This window comes from Juglans regia, chromosome 11 (genome assembly GCF_001411555.2).
Source record: "Juglans regia cultivar Chandler chromosome 11, Walnut 2.0, whole genome shotgun sequence".
NCBI classification, from domain to species: Eukaryota; Viridiplantae; Streptophyta; class Magnoliopsida; order Fagales; family Juglandaceae; genus Juglans; species Juglans regia.
In genome coordinates this window covers 19,224,249-19,243,364 of record NC_049911.1, presented here as the reverse complement: position 1 = coordinate 19,243,364, position 19,116 = coordinate 19,224,249, and the positions used below count along the sequence as shown (strand labels likewise).

Genomic DNA, 19,116 nt, shown 5'->3' with positions numbered 1-19,116 from the left:
AAGTCATTTTTCGAAGGAAAAGAGAAAAAAAAAAAACACCACTCTCTGTCAATACGTTGGGGCTTTTGATACCATGAAAAAATATTGAGATGAAAACTATCTCACGCATTGAGATATAGAGGATGTATATTATTCACATATATAGGAAATTACAATCTGTTATCTAAGAAAACTCTGCACAAGTAAAGGAATAAGTATGAGCTGAGATCAAGGAGAAAAATAAAACAGCCTAGACTTTCCTATGAAGACTATATACATATGTACTGTAATTTAGCAATCTGACTTGATACTTGGCTTGATAGTTTCTAATTTGATGCATGTATTCCTTATAATAGGCAGATATATATATAAATTGAAGTTAATTTTAAGTGTATGATAGAATATTTATATTTTAATTATCTATTTTATGTTAGTTTAAATTAATATTTAAATTTTTACCGTTAGATTAAATCTGAAGGTTAAAGATGAAGGGTTGAAATTTAAAATCCAAAAACTAATATTTTTCTCCACTTTTCCTTTCTTCCTCTCTCTCATTCCCCACGCACGATCGTGGTATTACGTTGCACATTAGCATTCACACGGACAAAAAAAAAAAAAACTAAACAAATATGCGAGAAAAAAAATAAAAAAATAAAAACTTTTTTACTGTTCATTAATAGTAATGAACAGTAATAGGATATGCGAACAAAAAAAAACCATCTTTACTGTTTATTACTGTTCATCAACAGTAATGAACAGTACACATATAGATGCTTTTAAGTAATATGAAGATTTATTCATATATAAATTATTATTTTGAAATATAATTTATATATATAATTTATTCATATATTGACTATTTCAAAATAATACACGAAACGGTATCGATATCAAAATATTTTATTTCAAAATCTTAATCGGTATACTATTCAATACGATATTCAAAACATTAGATTCATTTCATCTCATTTAACTTCACGTCAGTCGACTAGCCGGCAGTTACACAAGCGGGTTGCATAAAAGTATTTTTCTTTTTTCTTTTTTTATTTTGTTTTGAATAAGCAGAAAAAGTGTGTGATTGTGATCACATTGCATCTGAACTCATCCACTCGTCATCGCAGACAACCATTCAAATAAAGTTAAAACCTTAACTGCCTCAAACGACCAACCCAAGAAAAAAGCACCAGGCCCCCAAACAAAATGCTGAGCAGAACAACAGCCACAGCCACAGCCTCAGCCTCTCTTTCGGTCTCATCTCTTACTTCCACAAACCCATCTCGGTTTCTTAGTCATTTGAGCCCCAACTGTTCCAGATTTTCGGGCCTCAAGAAGCTCTCGTATACTTTTCCAAACCCTGTATCTAACTTCGTAAGCGTAAGATGGAACCGTAGTAAAAATATCAACTACAAGGCAAAAAGAAACAATTGTGATCGGTCAAGAATGGAGAACTTCACGACTAGAGCATTTGCAGAGCCCCTCAAGAACCCGGGGGAGCTCATTGACTCCGTCGAGACATTCATCTTCGATTGCGATGGTGAGGGGTCTTATTGTATGTCTAGATGCTGTTGAAATGGGCTTCTTTGTTTACTAGTTTGTGTGTTAAGACATGAGTGCGCATGTCCACCCGCGCTAATATTTGTTTAGGATAAAGAAACAGATAAAACTTTAAGGGCCCTTTGGATTTCTGTTTACATGCTAAAATGCTAGCATCTTCAGTTATTCACAATTGAAGGGATGACAAATTCATGACGAAGAGAGTTTTTGATTTCGGGGGGGAGGCGGGGTGTAATTTTTGGTCCATTCCACTCTTACTATAAAGATGGCAACTGTGCTTACGTAATTTGAAGTGAGAACATTCGAGGACTAGTTTGGGTAGAGAGAATATCTCTAAATTATTTATTATTATTTTTCATTACTATTTACTACTATTTAATATTCTATTATTATTTTTGAATATATGAAAATACCTTACTACTCAATCGCATCCTGGCCTTTTTTTCGCTCTTAAGCAATCGAAGTAAATTTCCTTCAAATTCTTTAGAATTTTCACAATTTTCCTTTGGTTTCATATATCCTTTATGGCATGTAACTGAGGCCTAATTACTCATTAACCGTAACTTAGAGTCTTTCCTTTTTCCCTACAAGAATATAACACTGTAAACAGCAGTAGAGCATGTCAGTCTTTGGATTTTCAATTTGGGCAATAATGTACCCAGACTAGATGCAGAAGATAAATTTTTGTACCCCATTGTTGTCCAAAATTTTCCTCCTAACTGAGGGCTTTGCATGATACTTGAATAAGGTAATGATAGTGGTTCAAAACCTCAATCTTTTTTTTTTTTTCCCTGCTTTGCAACCTCTGATACAGGGCTCGGCATCTGATGTTCTACACTAAAGACAATTTAGTGCTCCTAATTAAGTCGAGTGAAGTTGTGGGAGACGTTTGAAACTCAGGGAGTTTTCTTGTGACGCTTTGTATACAAAAATGTTGGATGCTAAGGGGACCATGTATATCAATCTTTTTCTCCACTGTCTCTTGATGTGAGACTTGACACTCTGGCCATGAACTCCAATATTAAGCATTTTCATTAAGTTTCAATGGAAGTAAATTTGCAATTTCTATAGTTGAACGAACAGGTGTATAGTTTCTCATGGAAAGCTTTAAGGCAAAGCCGAGAGCATATTAACCAAGTGCTAAGTTATTGGGAAATATATATATATATATATATATATTTTAATTTCTTTTTATGTAGGAAATCAATTTCTTTCAAATTAGCATATTGGAATTTTCTAATGAATATGATCAATCATGTGATTGAAGTGTGTTTCCTTTTTCATTTCTTGGGGATTGATAACGGTTACAAATCTAACGATGATATAGCTAAAGCTCACATACTTTGATTAATTGCAGGAGTTATATGGAAAGGAGATAAGCTGATAGATGGAGTCCCAGAAACCCTTGATATGCTGCGGTCAAAGGTCTGTTTATGAATGTAGGTGCTAGCTTGCATAAATTCATATGGGTTATAAGCTTCTAGTTTCATTTATCTTCCTTTTTTTTTTTCCTTTTTTTTTTTTGTGTCCTATTGATTTCTTAGTGAAATAATCACAATTGGAGTTTTTCAACAAAGACTTGAGAGGGAATGGCTTCAGACATTTGCTGATACTTTTTTTCTCTTTCCAGGGAAAGAGATTAGTTTTTGTCACTAACAACTCGACAAAGTCTAGGAAACAATATGGTAAAAAGTTTGAAACACTTGGTCTGAATGTCAGTGAGGTTAGTTCATGATTCTTTTCTCCTCATGTTGGCTAAACTTTATTAATCTTAACGTCTAATGCAACTGAACTGTTTCAGGAGGAAATCTTTGCATCGTCTTTTGCTGCTGCTGCATATCTGAAGTCCATTAATTTCCCCAAAGATAAAAAGGTGTGTATATATATATAATATTATTGAAGTCTAAAAAAATGCTATTAGATCACTATTTCAAACACCTTGGACGAACCTAGGGTGCTTAAGTTCAGTCTGTTAACATACTATAAAGGGTCTATATCTTTGTGTATGCTTCTATGGACAACGATTTATTATGTTTAGTTGGTAGTCCAGATTTGTCAAGTCTTAGCATGCCCTTTAGCTCCTTGTTAAGCCAACCAATCAGCAACTTGGATTACTTCTCTGAACACATGGTTAACAGATAATAAAATGCCCGCTGCTTTGTCTCTAATCCGATCCTAATATTTTATTATTTCTGCACATTCCAGTGAACCACCCCCTTTGCCCAATGCCACCAACTTTTAATCAACAGAGAATGGGTTCCACTTCAATACCTCATCTATGAAGCTTCTCACACAATTTTAGTCCATCTACCAATGCCCTTACCTTTGCCATAGTGTTGGTGCCAATTCCATAATATATGGAGAAAGCTGCAGGAAAGTCACCATGATCCCACCCCCTCCCCAGGCTCCAGAGAATGGGCTTTCAAGAAATGAAGTTCCCACTGGGACATATCTATATATTATTAGCTATATACTTTAACATATTCCTCAATTGCCGTCAGTTTTAAATAAATTTTTCTAATACTTATCAAGTCATATTTGTAAGGAAGGTTGTAACAGGAAGCTGTTTTTTTTCAGTAGGTGTAGTGGGCAGCAGATATGTGTGTGCACACTCGCATGCATACATATTGTAAAATATAGGGTCCAATTCATGTATGGTCAGTAGTAAACAATCACTTTACAGTAAGAACATACAACCAAAAAACGAAACATGATGATGATATACATGTTTTGGTATCTGTGAGGTTTATGATTCTGAAGAGGACACCTTACTGGTGTTCCTCTAAGACCTCAATCTCAAAAAACACATAAAGTACTGCTTAAAAAATTGTACTTTGTTTTTTCCTTCCTGTGAATGGTTACAGTAGACACAAAGGTTTGCAAGGAAAGAGTGGATTTTAATCTTTATTAATGGTACCCTTCCTGACACTAAGATTTGTTTGCATAGCCTTTCAGTTCTTTAAAATTATGGAACAATAATCTCATTTTGCTTATGGTTACCCTGCTAATCTAATCAATTTTGTACTTGTTCATAAATCCACCCATGATTAGTGATTACCTATGTTTGGAAACCTTGTTGATACCTTGTCTGAGTATGAAAGCTATGGGATAAAGAAAGAGAAGACTAATGGTTGGTTATGATTTAGGTCTATGTGATCGGTGAGGATGGCATTTTGAAGGAGCTTGAGCTTGCTGGATTTGAATATCTTGGTGGCCCTGTATGTATGAGATTTACTTTTTTTGTTTGTTACTTCATCCTCCAAATTATTCTTAAATTTGTTATTTTTGTTTTGATAAGCAAGTTAGAGATTTATTGATATGAAAAAAGGATGGAACCCTAGTACAAAGAGTGTATACAAGAGAAACACATGGGAATTAAAATTAAGGAAAAATTACTGTTCAGGTCCCTAGGGTTTGCACCTTTCCAAAACTAATACCTCTGGTTTTAAAAGTTTATAATAAGCACCTATGGTTATTGTCAAATTTTAGATTGGTCCCTTTGGCAGGACTTTGTTAGTCTCTTGATGGAAAATACTGATGTGGCAGTTGAGGCCATATCATGGCCAATAAGACGATGACACGTGGCATATAGTGTACAATCAACATTTAAAATTAAAAAAAAAATACGCTGTCAGCATGAACACTAAAAGAATTTAAAGAATTTAAAAAAATCAGTAAAATAGAAAAAAAGTTTTAAAAATAATAATGAAGTTATAAGTTTGATAAAATAAAGAAAATAAAAAATAAGAAGGCATAAAAAACTTAGAAAACATTTAAATTGTTTTTTTTATCGGTAAAAACAAGATTTTATTGATCAAAAGAATAGGCAAAAGCCCAAGTATACGGGACATATACAAGAGCAACACCTAAGCATGCTTAATTTAGAGATACAAGGAATTCATGAAGCGACAAGCCATGAAAATCAATTACAATCGAACAATGGAGTAAAGTATTGAAAAATAGATTTCTAAGCTCATCCATAGACCACACTTGATCTTCAAAACTCTTTTTGTTCCTCTCCCTCCAAATACACCACCATAAACATATTGGAACCATTTTTCAAATTGAGGTGATATGAGAGTTACCTTGAATGGCTTTCCAAGAAGCTAGGAGGTCCACTACCCGTCTCAGCATCACCCAAGTAATCCCACCCGAACAAAAACTTCATTCCACAATGTCCTGGCACTCACAATGAAGTAGTAGATGGTCAGCCGACTCTCCACTCTTTTTGCACATACAACACCGATCCATGACTATGATTCAACGTTTCCTTAAGTTGTCTAGAGTGAGGATCTTCCCTAAGGAAGCCGTACATACAAAAAATTTTCTTTAGGGGCGCCTTTGTCTTCCAAATACTCTTCCATAAGAATGAATTTGTATCGTGCATTGTCATGGCTTTGTAGGAGTGGACTAAGAACTTCGCTATCTTAGTAGGGCACTAAAAGATCTTATCTTTGACTCCCGCCGACAAACAGGTGGAGTACACTAGGTCATAGAACACCGAAAAAGCCTCAATTTTCCAATCTTGTGCATCTCTAAGGAATGTAACATTCTATTGGGGAGTGCCATTAGAGAGTATGAAGAGGTCCGCAATCGAGGCTTTTTTCATGCTTGCTATGCCATAAACTTGTGGACAAGTTTCCTTTGAGTGCCCTATTGCCACACCATACATTGTTCCTAAATTTAATTTTGGATCCATCACCCACCTTAAAGCGGGTATATCTTGAATATGTGTCCTAGCCTCTTCTTATATGCTTCAATAGCCCCACACCATGGGGCCCACTCACCTTCTTGGTACACCATCCTCCCCATGGTTCCCCATGCTTCAATTCGATGACGATTCTCCCCAAGGCCGCCCTTCTCATTGTGGTATCTGCATAGCCTTACCAAGCAAAGCTTTGCTGGAAATTGCAAGTTCTGAATACCTAGGCCTCCTATTGAATAGGAGAGCAAATTTTGGCCCTTTTCACCAAGTGAAATTTGAACTTGTCATTGATCCCCTCTCATAAGAAGTCACATTGGAGTTTCTCTATGCGATGAGCCACCTTGGTGGGGAGTGGAAATAATGATAGGAAATAGGCTATCAAGTTGGAAAGTGTGTTTTTGAAGAAGGTGACCCTACCACTTTTGGATAAATACATCCTTTTCCAACTAGCCAATTTCCTCTCCATTTTTTCTAGAACATTATCCCAAATAGATATTGATTTGAACAAAGCACCCAACGGGAGGCCAAGGTATTTCATAGGTAGCTGAGATATCTTGCATCCCAAAATGGAAGCCATACTCTCCACATTAGAAACATCCCCCCCACTGACACTACTACTTTTAAATTGTTTTTAACAAATATAAATTATAAAATTATTTTAAAAACAACATTAAAAATCTCGAAAAGACAAATGATAAAAAATGGAGATTGTTAAAAAAATTATTAGAACACTAAAAAAGATAAAAATGGAAATATTAAATTAGGAAAAAAAAACTAAGAGAAAAAAGTAATAACATGGTGGCAGCATTTTCCAAATATTAACTAATTAAGTGAAAGAATTGGATGTCAAAGTTGATTTTTAGGTGCACCGTCTTGACAGTCAATGTCGGTTATTCGTACTTCCAAAAGTGTCTTTCCCAAATAGAAAAAGAAACAATTTGGCATGTACATCAGACATGGTAAGAGGTGGCTATTCTAAGGAGGATATAAGGTCCATATAGAGGAGATTTTAGGCGACAGTTACTCACCTATTTTATAACAACAACAAAAGCAATTTTGTTTTCATGTTGTATTTCCTAGTATAGATTTTTTGCCCCTTATGGGTTGGGGATTGTAATATTAACAACTTAGAACAGATGAGTTGGTATGTATCATTTAAATCAATGACATTTTTGAGAATGTTGAGGTTTGGCATATTTTAATTTTATGATGAAGATGGGACTGTTCTATCTCTTAAATCGGTTCTTTTTGGTTAAAATTTTCAGGAAGATGGTGGTAAAAAGATAGAGCTAAAGCCTGGATTTCTGATGGAGCATGATAAGGATGTATACTTCTGCTCTCCTGTGCCTTACAATTTCATTTCTAATTTGATTGTCTCTAAGAGTTTGAACCAATGAGAAAAAGAAAATGTACTTTCAGTCTGATTTATGCTTTTTGTATTCTTTTTTCCCCAATTCATTTCTTTCACTGTGATCCAACCTTTAGTCATAATAAAATAATTCCTCATTTATTTTAGGTTGGAGCTGTCGTCGTTGGGTTTGATCGTTATTTTAACTACTACAAAATACAGTAAGATCTCAAGCTTTTAGTTACAAGACACATTTATATTGGAAAAATGGCCATTCTGTTTATATTGAATCACGGTATATAATTATTGATTTAGGTATATCTCTCTGTTAGATTCTTTTTTCTAAATGCTTATATCTGAAATCTGATAGATAATCATTTTTAAACAGGAAATTAAAACTTGCACATACAAAGTTGTTTATAGAAGTTACTTCTTTTCCTCTAGGAACCGTATGGAGATGTTTAAACTCAGGCACTCCTTTTCTTTCACTTCAAAGTGGTCACTGATCATTATCAATTCTAGTCAGTACCATAATGGCCAAATCTTCTTTGACCCTTAACATTATTTTAGATGCACTACATACACATTCTGTCTGGTTTTCCATGATGAGTGATTTAACAGTTTTCTTTTCTGATGGAAGGTATGGAACACTCTGTATACGTGAAAACCCTGGGTGTCTTTTCATTGCTACAAATCGTGATGCTGTCACTCATCTAACAGATGCTCAGGAATGGGCAGGTTGACTTCTCTCCTGCTTCTGTTAAAGTTTGTATTTAATCAGACTTGTCATCTACTCCTGTGAAGTTTGTTTGATTGTTTTCATAATTAATAAGGAAATGTATGGCCTATCTCTCATTTACATTTTAGCTCAGTAGTTATGATGTATATACATTGGAAAATCACTTTATGAAAGTTAGGAAAGTATATATGCTTTGGTTGGATGAGGGATCTTGAGGTGGGACTTGACTTAGGGTTACATCTCCTTCTCGGTTTAATTCTAAATTTTGGAGATCTATTTCTAGTCTTATTAAAGAAGTTTAGGGAGGTACAATGTGGAGGATAAAGGAAGGAAATACTTCATTTTGGTATGAGAAATGGCTGGAATTGGTGTCTTGGCAGATATAGTGGAAAACATTCTTAGACCTAATGCTTTAGTGATTGAGATGTGGAACTCTACTGATTGGAATATTCAACTGTTACAAGACAGTTGGGGGGGAATTGACATCTGAATTGTCATCAAAACATCTGAAATTTGGACAGCTTGGCAAGTATTCTGAATTTTTCAATGTCATCCTAACCAATGAAGTATCTGGGCCCTTCATTAGAGGTCGCCTTTAAGGAAAATGCAATTTGGGATGAGATTATTGAGAAGATAGAGTGTTGTTAGCTGGATGGACGAGGATGTATTTGTCCAAAGGGGGTAGGTCACTTTGATCAAAAGCACACTTTCTAACTTGCCCACATATTTTGTATCTTGTTTTCTACTTCCTTCTAGTGTTGCTAAGCGTATTGAGAAGATACAACGAGACTTCGTTTTGGTTGGTTCAGGGGAAGAGACAAAGTTTCACCTAGTAAGTAGGGACAAGATTTGTTCTCAGATTTCTGAGGGTGGGTTGGGGGTTCGTAATCTGCTTTTGTTTAACCATGTACTGTTAGGGAAGTGGCTTTGGCGTTCCCAAATTGAGAGAGATGCTCCATGTAGAGAAGTAGTAGCTTGCAAATATGGATGCTTGTGGAGTGGATGGAGTACAAATGAGGTCCAAGCTATATAGTAGTTCGGTCCTCCAGTGAAGCCTTTCTGGTCAAATTTGGTGGCATAATACCTAAACTCCTCCTTTGAAAGCTAAGAAGGCAAGGTAATTGAAGTGTCGGGACCGATCCCAAAGGCATTTTCTTTTGGTAAGCAGGATGGACCTGGTCTGCAAGTTGAGAAAATGCTTTTGAGTACATTTTCCGTGCCTAATTGACCAAACTCAGCCTCAATCTCTCCTTGTGCCAGTAACATGTATATATGGCAATATTAAAGTACCACTGTACTAGGAAAGGTTAGGGGCAGTTTTCTAACCATATCGATTTTGAGGTGGGACATGGATCCAGGATAAGATTCTGGCATGATTTTTGGTGTGGAGATAGGTTCCTTAAGGAAGTCTTCCCGTATGTATATAGTGTTGCTCGTGTTAAGGATGCTTTTGTGGCGGACAATTTAGAGATTTCGAGTAATACTATTAAGTGAAATCTTGGCTTCATCAAAGCAACACAAGATTGGGAAATTGATGCTTTCAATGAGTTCTTATATTTATTATATTCTACTAGAATAAGAAGAGGAGGGAGGGAAAGATGACTTGTTGGGACCCGTCAAAGAGTGGGCTATTCAATGCTTGATCTTTCAATAATATCGGCATTCCTCATATTGACGATCCATTTCCGTTGAAGAGCATTTGGCAGACAAAGGTTCCATCGCGAGCGGTTTTTTTTGCTTGGATGGCCACCTTTGGAAAGATTTTCACTACAGATAGTTTAAGCAAGAGCCATATAGTCATATGATTGACAGGTGTTGCATGTGTAAGAGAAGTCGGGGAGTCTGTTGATCATCTTCTTTTTATCATGATATTACAAGCGCATTGTGGAGTGACTTCTTCAAGCAGGTTGGATTCGCTTGGGTCATGCCTGTTAGGATCATAGATCTTTTTTATTCTTGGAGAGGACTAGGTGGCAACCTGCTAATTACAACAATGGTCCCTATTTACCTCATTTGGTGTATTTTGTATGAGAGATGATAAAAAATTTGAGAACTGTGAGTGGATGATGGGGGAGTTGAAGAACTTCTTTATCACCATGTTTTTTTCTTTTGGACTGTGTCTATAGATGTTAATGGACTCAACATCCATGAATTGTTAGCATCTTTTCCTCCATCTAGATAGGTATATTGCTTGCATACTCTTTATGTACTTGCGTTGCACCTTGTGCTTATGAATAAAGATTTATTCCCTATAAAAGAATCCAAACTTAACTTTTAGGAAAGGACATGCCAGTCTGGAAAACAGCTAAAGATGGCTTCTCTGCATGGCAGCTGGCGAGAACTGCTGGACAGACATTCACTTGGAGCTGATGGGTGTGGTTCAAATGTTTTCCTCAAAAAATTTCTATTTTTATCGGGAAAAGTTTTTTCACAGGTCCATCATTTGCTACTAGAACCCACTTCTTTATCTCTTATATATAAATATATATATATATATTTATATATATAAGTAATAAAACTTCATTAAAAGCTGCAAAAGGCACTACTCAAGTTCACAAGATATATAGAAAAGAGTCACCTATTTAGAATGAGAAAAAGATATAAGAGAACCATGAAAGTTGAGCCCATTAAAGTCTATAGAAGTTGTCCAAAGGAAGAGAATATTGAAAAAGAAAGTTGTGTGCTCCTCCAGCCTCCTTTCATGGTCCTCAAAATTTTTATTATTCATTTCCTCCAAATAGACCACATGAGGTATTTTGGAACCATCTTCTAACCCCCTCCACAAGTAATTAAAGGTCTACTTTTATACGAGACATAACAGGACCCAAACCAAGCCAAGCCAATTCTCCATTTCTCTTACACATATACACCAATCAATCACAACAATGTGTCCTCTCCTTGGATTATTGAGGGTAAAATATTCAGAGCCATCCAAGCAAAAAATGCAGCTTTCGGCAGGACCTTAGTCCGCCAAATACTTATACAAGAAAAGATATTGGTTTCATGAGAAATAAAATGAAATTATAGAAAGAACGAACACTAAATATCCCTCTCTTGGAAGAGGCCCTAAGAAGCTTGCCTTCACCTCGTCATCTCAAAGTAGTGGAATAGACATGTTAAAGAATGCAATAACGGTATCTAACTTATAAAAAAAATAATAATAATAATAACGGTATCTACCTCTCAGTCATGAGCCATCTAATAAAACTTACATTCCATTGAGAAAAATCACTAGATATCTCCAAGTGACAAAAGTATCCTTACCATGACCTATCCAAAAAAGGTATATTTACAATGATCAACACCGTACACATCCAGGAATGCTTCCTTTAGAACCCTATCTGCACACCACAAACCAAGCCAGAATAATCTAATCCTAGCTTAGTCTCCCTCAAATCTAATATAGTTAGAAAACTTCCTCAACATTTTCTTATATTCTTCCATAACCCCACACCATTAGGCCTTTTGACCACATCAGAATACCAACCACCCCGTGAACATCGTATTTAGAATCTACCATTGTTCCCCACAAGGTCTCTCTCTTATTTTGATACCGCCAAAGCCACTTTCCCTAGAGTGAACAATAATAGAAAAGTAGGTTCCAAACTCCCAAACTTCCCCTCGAGATCAGGGAAACTTGACCTCTAACCACCCTAAAGAAAGTCCCTCTACAATTTCCCTAGGTGTTAAGCCACACTAGAAGGAAGCAGAAAAATAGGTATGAAATACGTAGGAAGATTACAAAGAGTTCTCTTGATCGAGGTAATCCTCCCGTGTTTGGACAAATACTTCCTCTTCTAGCCAGCCAACTGATGGTCAATCTTCTTGATATTCTCATCCCAAATATTCTGGGCCTTGAAGGAAACCCCTAATAGAATGCCAAGATACTTTTTGGTAAAGATAATTTCTTGCATCTCAGGATGCCAGCCAGACCATCCACATTGGTGACTTGGCCCACTATAACCAACTCAGACAATATTACATCCAAGCCAAAAACTGCTTCAAAGCATAAGAATAAAAAGCACAAACAGTGAAGCTGATTGGATTTGTCCCACAAACCAACAAAGAATCCTCTGCGTACAGAATTGTGATAAATCAAGGATGCGAGTTCTTAGCCCCCACAAAGAAATCTGATAAAAGCCTCTCCATCATGGCAGCATATATCATTTTGTTGAGCGCCTCCATGACAATGACAGAGCGCGAAAAAGACAAACGGCGTGCTAAAAGCTAAGTGACTGCTGTGAAGCACCTGGGCAAGGTTCTCTTGATCATGTGCTGAGTAATGGAACTTATGCCTCTTAGGTATGGAAATCTGGGGATGAGTGGAGGTGGTGGAATTATAATGTATGCAGGGGAAATTTTGTTGCATCCTTCTCTGCATGTTATGAAACTGGTTCTAAATAATTTGGTAGAGGTTGGATGGATTAATTATGTGTTTGAAGTTACAGCTAAGTTGGTGGATTTTAAATCTGATTCATAGGTGGTTGTGAACTGGTTAAAGGGTAAAGGCAAGCTGAACTGGAAATGGAGATATGGGAGGAGCTTATTCAACTGAAACATATTGTGTTTGAAGATTGAACATGTCTATCAGGAAGTTCATGGAGCTGTAGAGTTCCTTGCTAAAACTGTTGCTAAAGGTCTTACAAGGAGTGATTGCATGTTCAAGAGCTACCTTAACCGAGAAGGATATTTGGGTGGTGGAAAAAGCTGGGTGTCTATACTTGAGATGATAACAGGAGAGGATTGTATAGAAAGGGTGATCCTTTTGAAGTAATTTTACCCTTTGAGGTTTTGTACTATGGTTATACACACACTTTGAGTAGTGAAATGATATAGAGTATTTTTCTTCTTTAAAATGTGGACTTAGCCGTCAAACTTTAATTTGAATGATATCCAAGGTTCTTGCCAATCATATAAGCACGGTCATGGAAAAGATTATTCCGAAGCCGCAAAATGCTTTTGTTAAGGGGAGATAGATTCTGGATTTGGTTCTTATCGCCAATGAATGTTTGGATAGTAGAATTAGATCTGGCATCCCAGGAATACTTTGCAAACTTGACATGGAGAAGGCCTTTGATCATGTTAAATGGGATTTTTTAATTTACATTCTTGGTAGATTTGGTTTTGGGGAGAAGTGGTGCAATTGGATGAAGCATTGTATCACTACCGCTAAATTTTCAGTGCTGGTCAATGGCACTCCCAAGGGTTTTTTTCAACAACTCTCGTGGTTTGAGACAAGGAAATCCTCTATCTCATTTTCTCTTTGTTTTAATCATGGATGTTTTGAGTAGAATATTGAAGGCAACAGTGAATGGATCTTTCTTGTATGGTTTTTCAGTGGGTGGTTCATCATTTGGGAGTGTCAATGTATCTCATATTCTCTTCACTGACAATACTTTAATTTTTTGTGAGCCGGATCCTAACCATATTCGATCATTGAGAGCTCTCTTGCTTTGTTTTGAAGCTGTTTCTGGCCTCAAGGTGAACTTATCTAAATCTGAATTGGTACCGGTTGGCTTGGTTAATTCTATTGGAGACTTGGCTGACATCTTGGGTTGTAAGGTCTCTTCTTTGCCTTTGAAGTACCTTGGTCTTCCATTGGGGGCCCTTTATAAATCCAAGTCAATATGGGATGGTGTTATCGGAAAAATTGAGAATAGATTGGCTGGTTGGAATAGGATGTATCTCTCCAAAGGGGGTAGAATCACTCTTATTAAAAGTACGTTATCCAATCTCCCTACGTACATTCTTTATTCTCGATTCCTCTAGGAATGGCTAATAGAATGGAAAAAATCTTCCATTATTTTTTGTGGGGTGGACTTGGAGATGAGAAAAAGTTCCATTTGATTAAATGGGATAAGATTTGTTCCTCCCTTTCTTGTGATGGTTTGTGGATAAGAAAGCTGAGTATTTTCAATAAGGCCTTACTCGGGAAATGGCTTTGGCGGTACCATCAAGAAAGTGATGCTTTATGGAGGACCGTGGTTGATGCTAAATTTGGGAGCACTTGGGGTAGCTGGATATCTAATGAAGTGTGTGGTTCATATGGTGTGGGTGTCTGGAAATTTATTAGGAAGGGCTGGGAGGATTTCTTTTGCAATTTCAGATTTATGGTGGATCGAGGCACTAGGGTCAGATTTTGGTTTGATGTCTGGTGCGGTGAGATTGCTCTCAAGGAGGCTTTTCCTTCTCTTTTCAGAATAGAATTGTACAAGGAAGCTTTAGTTGCTGATCATATGGACATTTCAAATGGCCTGCTGCAGTGGAATGTGCCATTTATAAGAGCAGTTCAAGATTGGGAACTGGGAGATATTTCTGACTTATACAGCACCCTGTACGCATGGACTTTGTAGCATGGTGTAGAGGACAAACTGTTGTGGATTCATCCCGGAAACTAGAACTTCTCAGCAAGGTCCTTTTATAATGTTTTGACTTCTCAATCTTCTACTGTTTTCCCTTGGAAATGTATTTGGAAAGCAAAGTGCCTCTAAAAGTTGCATTTTTTGGTTGGTTGGCCTCTCATGGAAAACTTCTGGCCATAGACAAGCTCAGGAAGCGTGGTATTTTCATAATGGATTGGTGCTTTATGTGCAAAAGGAATGGAGAATGAACAGACCATCTTCTTCTCCATTGTGACGTGGCAAAGGCTCTTTGGGATGATATATTTGTAAGGCTGGATATTGATTGGGTGATGCATAAAAAGGTGGTGGATCTCTTGGCTTGTTGGAATGGAGTAAGGGGAAATCGTCAATTAGCAGAGGTTTGGAAGATGGTGCCTTTATGTCTTATATGGTGTATATGGAACGAGAGGAATGGACGTTGCTTTGAAAATAGAGAACACTCTTGTGGGGGTATTAGAGTTTTATTTTATCAATCTTTGTTACTTTGGGCTAAGGCCATTGTATTAGAGGGGGCTAATCTTAATGACTTGTATGCTTCTTTCTTTGCTAATACTCTGTAATTAGGTATATTTCTCTTGTATACTACTTGTGTACTTGGGCTTTGCCTAATTATGAGGATTAATAAATTTTTCTTACTTATAAAAAAAGAACTTTAATTTAACTCCCATGTTGGCCTTACATTAAGTAAAGACTGTAATTTCAAATATCTTGGGTTTTAAAATTCGCTCTTTGGGGTGCTTCATATTGTCTGCTTCAAAGAGGGGATGGCTAGCTCCTCTTCTCTCCACTCTTCTCGTTACCCTCTTCCCCATATCCTCTCTCATTTACTTTCCGTCCAAACTTCCAATTTTAATGTAATGTTAATTTATTGCAATATATATTATCATGTAAATTCACGCTTTTATGTATACTTGATTTCAGGTGGTGGTTCTATGGTTGGTGCTGTTAGTGGATCTACTCAACGTGAGCCACTGGTTGTGGGAAAGCCCTCGACTTTTATGATGGACTACTTGGCAAACAAGTACTGTTTCCAATCCCATTCTTCATGTTGCTTCGGCTATAATTATCACAACTGCTCTTTGAGTTTACAAATGTGTTAAACGGACTCCAGGAAATATAACTCACTGAAAATAAGGATGCTTCAGCAAATGTTATATCTTTGAGACCATTGGCATTGGATTAGCCAAATGCCTTTTCATCTTCAAATTTAGCAAATATCATCCATATTTGCTCCACATTGAATTAGCTAAATTGTTTTTATCCAAAATATAAATTACAGTAAATCCATTCTTCTTTTCAAATATGAAAAGAACTATAGTAAGTCTAAAAGTATTTTTTGAGATTATTATATTATAGATATAAGATTTTTATTCATATGAGATTTTACCATCTATATACATATGAGATTATTATATTATAGATTGTTGGATTGTGAAAATGAAAATGAATATGATTGTTGGAAGTTATTGAAAATTATGAAAATAAAATAAAAATTAATTAAAAAAATATAAATAATAAAAAATAATAATATTTTATTATTATAGAGAGTGTGATGACTAATCCAATGTAGACTTCAAGTTTTGAATGATTAGCTAAAAGTGAAAAAGCTACATATTAGTCAAAATTTGAAGAATATGATGGTCAATCCAATGCTAATGCTCTGACATGTAGTCCTATACCACAGTTTTCAAATTCGGTGTGTTGTCCAAATGAGTTGATGTAATATCTCACTCTAAGTTCAGAAATATTAGGGTGAACTTAGAGTGAGATATTTACATTTTGCAGAAATTATATTGGCCACAGTATAACAAAGGAGGATCCACCTTGTCTACAGAAAGAAAAAAACAAATACAGAAAAGAAATTGAAATCATTAATATATCAAGTGGAAGCTCCTTATTTACACAGCATAAAACAATATAGTAAAACAATCTTACAATCAGACGAAGTATTTGGTACAAATTTGACTCACCAGTACCACTAATATTGCAGCTTCATCAAAGTAGAGAGAGAGAGAGAGAGAGAGAGAGAGAGGACTTACACTCTTGACCAGGCCACATGTAGGCCAAGTTTCATAGTTTGTCTTATTTTCCCCTTTTACCAAGATATGGAAACTACTACATTTGCTTTCTGATTAGACCTTCTATGAGCTGACTTGTTGGATAGTCCTTATATGATCACTTTGCATGTGATGAGCAAACCTCTGGAATAATAGTTAGCCATGGGTAGCCAGATTATTAAGCACCTATCTTAAGATGCTTGATCACCATTTCTTGTAGTGTAAGTTTCTGGATGTGATTGGTCTTTGAGTAACTTAATAATAACAAAAGAAACATTCCCCATGTATGTTTTGACTGGATGCTATGTTTCAATATCCGAAATTCTTTGTTGGAAGTTATCAAATTAATCTCATCAATTATGGGATCTACGATACTATTCTCATCGACTTCTTGGCAACAGATTTGGCATTCTTAAGTCGCAGATATGCATGGTTGGGGACAGATTAGATACTGATATTCTGTTTGGACAAAACGGTGGTTGCAAAACTCTTCTTGTGCTCTCTGGTAACTAAATTATTGTGTAATTTGTGCCCTGAGTTTTTTCTTCTTTTTATTTCTTTTTCAATATATGCCCTGGTTTGCTTTGTCTATTTTCATATTTATACTGATTGGGCTAATTTTTTGCCCTTTTTTCTTTCTGGTAGGTGTGACTACATTGCCAATGCTTCAGAATCCAAACAACTCCATACAACCAGATTTCTACACCAATAAGATTTCCGATTTCCTTCCCCTTAAAGCTGCAACTGTATGATAATTATTTAAGCACATGGTGACATTGTCCTTAGACTCTTGTTTTCATTAATTCACATTTTGGTATCGATTAAGTACATACAAAATCGGTCCAGTGTTTTCTCTTTCATGAAGTGAGAGTGGACACTGATAGCTGCAAAAAATACGCCATTTGTAGTTTCTGGAATTCAACAAGAGAATTCTTATACCTATGATTGTTAAAGCTCACATCTAGCTTAAATAGATTCACAGGCGAGTGAGATCGGAGTGATCAGACTTTCGGAAATCCTCCCTAACAATATATATATTTAGGAATCTTATTATCCATTTGGTTGTTGAGAAGATCAGGAATTATATGACTGGACATTTACGAAGTAGATATTCTACTGAATCTTCCTACTGAAAAGTTTTCAGCTACGGCAATCTGCCCCCATAAGGCTTCAGCAACCCCTAAAGGTGTAAGAAAGGTTGCGTTCTTTATGTTTGTCTTTGATAATTTGCCTAAAGGTGTATAAACGTTTGGTGTCATTCAAGACTCAAGTCATTGCCCATGTGACAAACGGGCAGAATCCCATACCAGTTTCACTCCTGGCAAACTAGACGGTTCTATGTTTTTTGTATGATTGTATCTTTCTGCCGGTGCATTATTTTTTTTTCCAACATATGCAGTTTCCTATCCCATCTTACCATCAAGTCTCATGTTTGCTGCAGATGCTAGCAACATTAATAAGACACCATGATAACCCTACATATAGTGCAGGCAGTAAGCAACTCTTTCTATGCTCCGTTCACATTGCCAGGCTCTATGTTTGTGATAATGCTCACCGGGAAGAAATGATATAGTGACACCGATTTGAAACTTTTAGTTTGATATAGACATGCTTAGAAGGTAGACACTACGTGACGAGAATACATCAATAAATAATTTATACTATGAAATCCAATCTCTTTGCTTCGCTCCAGGCTTGGAAGACATGAGTTAGGCTCCCTTCGCCTCTCGAAAGCGAGAAAGCATGCAGCAAGCTGAAAAAGCTCTTTTCCCTTTTTACAATGAAGTAAAGCTTCATAGCATAATCTATACAAGGGGCAAGGCAAAACCAGCTGAAGGAAGGGCTTCATAGCTTTATTTTCAAAGAAAGGGGAGTTATAATTGCTAAAGGGCTAAGAATAGCAAGAATTAAGAAGCCCTCCATTGAAATGAGTGAGGTGAGGAAGACAGGTTCGGAAATGGCCGGATTGGCAAGAGGAAGAGTGGCTCCACCCTGAAACAAAGGTGTACGTAGTAACAAAAGAGGCTGGTTATGGCCTTTACTTGATGAGTAGTGATAAACACAACACTTTATACAACACTTTTCACAACACATGTTATAAAATAAAGGTATTTTTGTAAAATGATGTTAGTTTTATAAGGTATTTTACAAAAATACCCCTCCTTTTAAAACATTATTGTATAAAGTGTTGTATGTTTATCATTTTTCTTACTTGATAGGGCCCCTTCCCATTTATATTGACTGGGAAGAGAGGTGAGGCCCTTGCAGAAGCCCAACCTGCCCATAAGGGCCAACCAAGACCCCCTAATAAAGCTTTGTTCGATAAAGCAAAC

General features: G+C 36.3%; 1 protein-coding gene across 1 annotated transcript; it reads left to right on the top strand.

The window, feature by feature from the left end:
• Positions 1–1,131: 1,131 nt before the first annotated feature.
• LOC109005470 (phosphoglycolate phosphatase 1A, chloroplastic-like) lies at positions 1,132–17,741 on the top strand. The gene is made up of 11 exons (XM_018984437.1): positions 1,132–1,513; positions 2,891–2,958; positions 3,164–3,256; positions 3,335–3,406; positions 4,680–4,751; positions 7,504–7,563; positions 7,755–7,807; positions 8,227–8,324; positions 15,648–15,747; positions 17,185–17,288; positions 17,429–17,741. The coding sequence occupies exons 1-11, from the start codon at positions 1,180–1,182 to the stop codon at positions 17,533–17,535; spliced, it is 1,161 nt and encodes a 386-aa protein (XP_018839982.1). The 5' UTR covers positions 1,132–1,179; the 3' UTR covers positions 17,536–17,741.
• The last annotated feature ends 1,375 nt before the right edge of the window (positions 17,742–19,116 follow it).

Bases quoted from the DNA above. Each gene is read 5' to 3' on its own strand.
- LOC109005470 (XM_018984437.1), top strand. From the start codon at position 1,180: ATGCTGAGCAGAACAACAGCCACAGCCACAGCCTCAGCCTCTCTTTCG. The intron at 4,752-7,503 runs GTATGTATGAGA...TAAAATTTTCAG, and splicing joins TTGAATATCTTGGTGGCCCT to GAAGATGGTGGTAAAAAGAT. The intron at 8,325-15,647 runs GTTGACTTCTCT...ACTTGATTTCAG, and splicing joins AGATGCTCAGGAATGGGCAG to GTGGTGGTTCTATGGTTGGT.